Raw genomic sequence first — 8,419 nt, forward strand, 5'->3', positions numbered from 1 at the left:
TATTCTCTCTCAAGGTACCATCGCATGAGCCTGAAGCCACAGACTCTGGCCAAACTGGTGTTTCAAAGAAATGTATTCAAGTGCACTGAGCCTAATTTCATTTATTTTGTATTTATTTCTAAGTAAGTCACAGCCTATACGCGCAATTGATAGACTAATGATTTAATACAACTAAATGTTTAAATGTTGAGCGCGTAATGGCACTCGCAAATGCTTCACATTGTATTTCTTTGTAGGTTATAGCCTTGAAATAACATAGCCTAAATAGTTAATTTATGTTCCTTCTCAGGCTCCCTGTCTAGTTCCTGACCTATTTTAAAGTGTTTATATGCTGTTTAATATGGCATGTAGCCTATTTGAAATGATGAGCGCTTCTTACATTAATATTTTAATGTTTATTAAAATACTTTCATTCAAGCAAATGGTTTGGTGTCAATACTTCAAACCCAAATGGTAGGTCCAGGTAGTCACAAAAATAGATGGGTGTTGGTTCAATTGTGATTTTAATGAATGGAGCGAATTTGGAGCAGTAGTTATTCTGTGAGCGTGGAGCGGTTTTTAGTGGAGAAGAAAGGACATGGATGTGAGCAGCTCCACGACTCAACTCTGCTCACATACTCTGGACGTGTGTCTCTGGATAGTATGTAGGAACTGGCTGGCCGTGAGATTAGTATGCACTGAAACACTCAGACATACACTACATGACCAAAAGTATGTGGACACTATCAAACATCTCATTCCAAAATCATGGGCATTAATATGTAGTTGGTCCCCCCTTTGCTGCTATAATAGCCTCCACTCTTCTGGGAAGGCTTTCCACTAGATGTTGGAACATTGCTGCGGGGACTTGCTTCCATTCAGCCACAAGCATTAGTGTGGTCGGGAACTGATGTTGGGTGATTAGACCTGGCTCGCAGTCGGCAATCCAATTCATCCCAAAGGTGTTCGTTAGGGTTGTAGTCAGGGCTTGTGCAGGTCAGTCAAGTTCTTCCCCACCGATCTCAACAAACCATTTCTGTATGGACCTCACTTTGTGCACAGGGGAATTGTAATGCTGAAACAAGAAAGGGCCTTCCCCAAACTGTTGCCACAAAGTTGGAAGCACAGAATTGTCTAGAATGTCATTGTATGCTGTAGCGTTAAGATTTCCCTTCACTGGAACTAAGGGACCTAGCCAGACCCTTTGAAAAACAACCCCAGACCATTATTCCTCCTCCACCAAACTTTACAGTTGGCACTATGATTTGGGGCAGGTAACATTCTCCTGCCATCCGCCTAACCCAGATTCGTCCATCGGACTACCAGATGGTGAAGCATGATTTATCACACCAGAGTCCAATGGCAACGAGCTTTACATCACTTCAGCCGATGCTTGGCATTGCACATGGTGATCTGAGGCTTGTGTGTGGCTGCTCGGCCATGGAAACCTATTTCATGATGCCCCCGACGAACAGTTATTGTGCTGAAGTTGCTTCCAGAGGCAGTTTGGAACTCTGTAGTGAATGTTGCAACCAAGGACAGACGGATGCAACCAAGGACAGACAGATTTTTACGAGCTGCGCGCTTCAGCACTTGGAGGTCCCGTTCTGTGAGATTGTGTGGCCTACCACTTTGCGGCTGAGCCATTGTTGCTCATAGACATTTCCCCTTCAGAATAACAGGACTTACAGTTGACCAAGGCAGCTTCAGGAGGGCAGAATTTTTTTTAATTTTTAATTTTTAACTCTGTTTATTAAGTTTCACACACACACACACACACACACACACACACACACACACACACACACACACACACACACACACACACACACACACACACACACACACACACACACACACACACAGACAAGACAACACAAAGCAATATAAATAATAAACTCAACTAGAAAATAAAAAAAAAATACAAATAAATACAAATAAAACAATAGCTTTAAAGATATCATACTTTAGACAAGTTAACACACCAGGCAGAAGGCTACAAAGGTTAAAGGGTAATCTATAGTACAGGGACAGAGCAAACACCTCACCATTGTTCCTGTAAACAGTCAAGGGATAAGGGTGGAGAAATGCAACCACTCACAGACAGTCATGGCCACAGACCGACCATCCACTGGACCAAAAATAAAGTTTACAATGCTTTAAAATAAAAAAAATAGAATGAATATTCATGTGGGCGTGAACAAAATGTAAAAATAACTGTGAAAAACAAGCTCACTGTCACGCCCTGGCCTTTGTATTCTATGTTTTCTTTATATTTGTGGTTAGGCCAGGGTGTGACATGGGTGATTATGTGTTTGTCTTGTCTAGGGGTTTTGTAGATTGATAGGGTTGTGTTCAGTGTAGTATTCTAGGTAAGTCTATGGTTGCCTAGAGTGGTTCTCAATCAGAGGCAGGTGTTTATCGTTGTCTCTGATCAGGAACCATATTTAGGCAGCCATATTCTTTGGGTATTTCGTGGGTGATTGTTCCTGTCTCTGTGTTTTGCACCAGTTAGGACTGTTTTTTTTATTTTTATTTTTTTTCCCCACATTTTCTTATTTTGTATATGATTATTGTTCACGTTATCATCTTTATTAAAGATGTTCAACCATAACCATGCGGCATTTTGGTTCTCCTCTCCTTCCCAGGAAGAAAACCGTAACAGAATCTCCCACCACAACAGGACCAAGCGGCATGGGGACAGGCAGCGGCAGCAGGAGCTGCGCAAAGAGGAATGGACATGGGGGGACGAATTGGACGGTAAAGGACCCTGGGTTCAGCCAATAGAATATTGCCGCCCCAAAGAGGAGCTGGAGAGGCGCTGGTATGAGGAGGCAGCACGGCGGCGTGGATGGAAGCCAGAGAGTCAGCCCCGAAAATTTATTGGGGGGGGCACACAGGGAGTATGGCGAAGCCAGGTATGAGACCTGCGCCAACTTCCTGTGCTTACCGGGGGGCTAGCGAGACCGGGCAGGCACCGTGTTATGCTGTGGAGCGCACGGTGTCCCCAGTGCGGGTGCATAGCCTGGTGCGGTACATACCAACTCCTCGTATCGGCCGGGCTAGAGTGGGCATCGAGCCAGGTGCCATGAAACCGGCTCTACGCATCTGGTCTCCAGTGCATCTCCTTGGGCCGGTGTACATGGCACCAGCCTTACGCATGGTGTCTCCGGTTCGCCTGCACAGCCCAGTGCGGGCTATTCCATCTCGCCGCACTGGCAGGGCGACCGGGAGCATTCAACCAGGTAAGGTTGGGCAGGCTCGGTGCTCAAGAGCTCCAGTGCGCCTGCACGGTCCGGTCTATCCAGTACCACCTCCACGCATCAGTCCTCCGGTGGCAGCTCCCCGCACTCGCCCTGAGGTGCGTGTCCTCGGCCCAGTGCCAGCACCACGCACCAGGCCTACAGTGCGCTTCGCCTGTCCAGCGCTGCCAGAGCCTCCCTCCTCTCCAGCGCTAATAGAGTCTCCCGCCTGTCCGGAGCCGCCAGAGTCTCCCGCCTGTCCGGAGCCGCCAGAGTCTCCCGCCTGTCCGGAGCCGCCAGAATCTCCCGCCTGTCCGGAGCCGCCGGAGCCTCCCGCCTGTCCGGAGCCTCCCGCCTTTCCGGAGCCTCCCGCCTGTCCGGAGCCTCCCGCCTGTCCGGAGCCTCCCGCCTGTCCGGAGCCTCCCGCCTGTCCGGAGCCTCCCGCCTGTCCGGAGCCTCCAGCGTCTCCCGCCTGTCCGGAGCCTCCAGCGTCTCCCGCCTGTCCGGAGCCGCCAGCGTCTCCCGCCTGTCCGGAGCCGCCAGCGTCTCCCGCCTGTCCGGAGCCGCCAGAGTCTCCCGCCTGTCCGGAGCCGCCAGAGTCTCCCGCCTGTCCGGAGCCGCCGGGATCCGCCAGAACCTCCATTCAGCTGGGATCCGCCAGAGCCGTCAACCTGCCTGAGCTTCCTCTCAGTCCGGAGCTGCCCCTCAGTCCAGTGGGGCCCTCTGTTAGGGTTCTTAGGCCAAGGTCGGTGGCGAGGGTCGCCACTCTAAGGACGCTAAGAAAGCGGACTAAGACTATGTTGGAGTGGGTTCCACGTCCCGCGCCAGAGCCGCCACCGTGGACAGACGCCCACCCAGACCCTCCCCTATGGGTTTAGGTGTGCGGCCGGGAGTCCGCACCTTTGGGGGGGGGGGGGGGTACTGTCACGCCCTGGCCTTAGTATTCTGTGTTTTCTTTATATTTGTGGTTAGGCCAGGGTGTGACATGGGTGATTATGTGTTTGTCTTGTCTAGGGGTTTTGTAGATTGATGGGGTTGTGTTCAGTGTAGTATTCTAGGTAAGTCTATGGTTGCCTAGAGTGATTCTCAATCAGAGGCAGGTGTTTATCGTTGTCTCTGATTGGGAACCATATTTAGGCAGCCATATTCTTTTGGTATTTTGTGGGTGGTTGTTCCTGTCTCTGTGTTTTGCACCAGTTAGGATTGTTTAGGTTTTTCCACGGTTTCTTATTTTGTATATGATTATTGTTCACGTTATCATCTTTATTAAAGATGTTCAACCATAACCACGCTGCATTTTGGTCCTCCTCTCCTTCCCAGGAAGAAAACCGTAACACTCACACTTCAGTCTCTGCCCGGGCAAGATGAACAAGGCATCCGCGGGTCACAATCAATAAGCACATGGACCTTAATGCCCCCCCAGCAGGAGGGCAGAAATTTGACGAACTGACTTGTTGGAAAGGTTTTATCCTATGATGGTGCCACGTTGGCCTTACTGAAGAGCTCAGTGACTTTCATTCTACTGTTAATGTTTGTTTGATTGCATGGCTGTGTACTCGATTTTATACACCTGTCAGCAATGGGTGTGGCTGAAATAGCCAAATCCACTAATTTGAAGAGGTGTCCACATACATTTGTGTGTGTATATATAGTGTATTTAATATGGAAGCATGTTTTGTATTCAGTAAGTTTGACTACTAAAATGATTGTATTGTCTCTTGTAGGGAATATCTTTGGTGAGTCTGTCGGTGGCAGACATGGTGGTGGCCTAACCTCCTGGCTCTCCTGGCCATCTTCCACAATGACTGGACAGTTGGGGGCGTGCACTGCCAGCTCAGAGGCTTAATCATGGGCCTCAGTGTCATTGGCTCCATCTTCAACATCATGGTCATTGCCATCAACCGCTACTGCTACATTTGTCACAGCCTGCACTATAACCGCCTGTTCAGCACCAGGAACACCTGCTGCTACCTGGGCATCACCTGGCTGCTCACTGCCATGGTCACGGTGCACAACGTCTTTGTGGGCTCACTGCAGTACGACCCATGCATCTACTCCTGCACCTTCGCCCAGACTGCAGCTCCTACTACACCATCTCTGTGGTGCTCATCCACTTCCTGGTGCCCCTCTCGGTGGTCTGTTACTGCTACCTGAGGATCTGGGTGTTAGTCATCCAGGTGAAACAAAGGGTGAAACCAAATGACAAGCAGAAACTAAAGCCCAGCGACCTTCACAACTTCTTGACTATGTTGTGTTCCTATTGTTTGCTGTGTGCTGGGGACCACTCAGCTTTATTGACCTGGCAGTGGCCACTGACCCGGAAGGGTATCTCAATGCTGTCATCTACGGGCTACTCAATCAGAACTTTCGTAAGGAATACCAGCGCATCTTCCTGTGGCTGTGCACCGCTCTAACAGTTTTTGTGGAAGGCTCCAGGTGTGGGACTGAGGGATTTATAAGAACAAGTAAACAGTCACATGTAGTGTCAAACAGCAATCAGGCCGAGGGTGAACCTGTAGGTGAATAGCAAATGACTGTTCACTTACTCCTTTAAAATACTATGAAATGGAGCAAGAAATGTGTTTGATCAAATTATAAATGTGTTAAAAAAAATTAAACATTTAACCTGTGTACAGTGGTGGGAAATTGTCATACTTGAGTAAAAGTATAGATTTGTTTTAATAGAAAGTTACTCAGGTAAAAGTGAAAGTCACCCAGTAAAATACTACTTGAGTAAAAGTTTAAGTATTTGATTCTAAATATACTTAAGTATCAAAAGTAAATGTAATTTCTAAAATATACTTAAGTATAAAATGTAAAAGTAGAAATAATTTAAAATTCCTTATATTAAGCAAAGCAGCTTTTATTGTTTTTAAAATTTACAGATAGCCAGAGGTACACTCCAAAACTCATAATTTACATACGATGCATTTGTGTTTAGTGAGTCTGCCAGATCAGAGGGAGTAGGGATGTCCACGTGTTCTATTGATAAGTGCGTAAATTGGACCATGTTCCTGTCCTGCTAAACATTCAACATGCACCGAGTACTTTTATGGCACTGAAAATGGCCCCCAAAAGGTTATTCCCTTTTTTGGGGGTTCATCGAGGAACCTCCTTAGTTAATGTTTTTTTTTTTTTTTTTTTTTTTTTTTTTTTTTGCAGGAACCTAACTGCCTAACTGAAACATTTCGATTTGAAAGGACAGCAGGTGCAGGCACTTACCTTAAATTGAGGAGATCTTTAAAATGTTTAGTTAAGGTTTGTCCCTTGTATGATCTTAATTTATATTATTTTATTTTATACAGTACCATGTATATTTTCATATTTGTGCAATTCTTTCTAAAATAGGAAATGTACACAATTCAATGGATATCAATCAACAAAGATGTAAGAATATGTACTGTAGGCTATAAGAATATATTGAAGGCTAGCTGCATTGGGTGCAAATGACTGAACTGCTCACTTTCTGTCTACAGGTATACAGACGGAGGCATACAAAGGTATGTCAATTGGTATTGGTATGTTATGCTGATCACATTTACCATCCTCCCTTCAGCTATAAAACTGAAGAAAAAAAATATCTACTCCATGGCAAAATGTGTAGAATTGCAGCAAGCTAGCAGTATTCCCTACCCCCCAAAATGTAGGTAGGTGACCCTGGGCCCCAGTTTTGGAAGTCCGGCCTGCCTTTGGATGGTTTGTCCCTTCAAGAATAGTTTTTATTTTCATTGGGTACCTGGTTGATCAATATACGTGGCTTTATGAGCTGTGTAATCACTTCACTCTCCATACTTTGGCAAAGGGCACTCGCTGTAAGGATGTAAGTTGATTTATTTCAGACATGTGTTCTGCTGCCTCAGTCAGTGCAAGTCATGTACTTATTCTAATAGTCAAACTGCATGGTGACCTGGGTGCACCTGTTTTTTTGCCAAGGCAATTGAAAGCAACCAAACCTTATTGTAATTGCATACAGTACCTCTGAGTCTAAAATATATGATAAGAGCAAAATATAAATCACTTCCTATACAAGGCCAATCATATATGAAGAGATTCTTGCACTGGTCAATCAACATTGGTAGAAAGAAATGCAACACATATTGATGGATTGAGGATCCTTTACCTTACTACTCAGTTAAAAATATTAAAAAAATACAGTGAAGACTGTACTGCACAATAGTGAGAAAAAAATCATGGTGATTAGTGACATTACCCAAACTTTAAAAAAAAAGTTTTGTTCAAAACAAAATCCAAGTTTGAGGGGCATGCAAAGTGGTTGAGATGTGTGACTTTTTATAAACGGATGTGAAATTACAGATTGCAGTTTGGTAGGAAAAACCAGTTATATACACTAGATGACTAACAGTGGGTGCTGTTTTGAAGAGAATATATATATACATATTTATATTAAATATAGGTTTCTGTACGATGCTGGCTTGTTGACAACATGACGGAGCGACGCAGATTACTGTTCGATTTGAGAAGGGCGCTCCTCCCTTACCACTTTTGCCCATTCACGTCACAGGCGCCCATTGGTAAAACCAAAGTAAAACAGGTTGGCCTCGTGGTCTGTCACGTTAGTTTAGTGCCGATTCTAATAGTATGTTACCCTCTAGTGGTAAGATAATGCAATTACATAGACTCATATTTCCATTGATCAGCATGCTTTTCATGTCTTAAAATTAGTATTACTGTATACAATTTCACGAATATGTATTTATCTGGGAGAATGGCTATGAAGTGACATTTTAAGCATCAGGTCATTTATTTAATTAGGCAAGTCAGTTAATTAAGAACAAATTCTTATTTACCAAGACAGCCTACCAAAAGGCCTACTGCGGGGAGGGGGACTGGTATTAAAAATAAAAATATAGAACAAAACACACATCACGACAAGAGAGACACCACAACACTACATAAAGAGAGACCTAAGACAACAACATAGCATGGCAGCAACACATATCAACACAGCAATGGTAGCGGCACAAAACATGGTACAAACATTACTCGGCACAGACAACAGCAAGAAGGTAGAGAAAACAATACATCACGCGAAGTAGCCACAATAAGTGAGTACATCTGTAGAGATAGTAAAAAAAATATCCTCATCAGTAACAACATTGGTGAATAAAATGCTCCTGTTAAAAACATAGACATGGTACAAAAAACACTGATTGACACTGCACAAATAAAAATATATA

At 44.9% G+C, this 8,419-nt stretch overlaps 1 protein-coding gene across 1 annotated transcript; it reads left to right on the forward strand.

Moving 5' to 3' along the window:
* Positions 1 to 2,579: 2,579 nt before the first annotated feature.
* LOC139422423 (melatonin receptor 1C) lies at positions 2,580 to 5,748 on the forward strand. Its single transcript, XM_071173607.1, is given in 5 exon segments — positions 2,580 to 2,897; positions 4,946 to 4,986; positions 4,988 to 5,295; positions 5,298 to 5,462; positions 5,465 to 5,748. Coding segments are annotated over 5 exon segments (1,116 nt in total).
* The last annotated feature ends 2,671 nt before the right edge of the window (positions 5,749 to 8,419 follow it).

The sequence above is a fragment of the Oncorhynchus clarkii genome, chromosome 12 (assembly GCF_045791955.1).
Source record: "Oncorhynchus clarkii lewisi isolate Uvic-CL-2024 chromosome 12, UVic_Ocla_1.0, whole genome shotgun sequence".
In the NCBI taxonomy this organism is placed as follows: domain Eukaryota; kingdom Metazoa; phylum Chordata; class Actinopteri; order Salmoniformes; family Salmonidae; genus Oncorhynchus; species Oncorhynchus clarkii.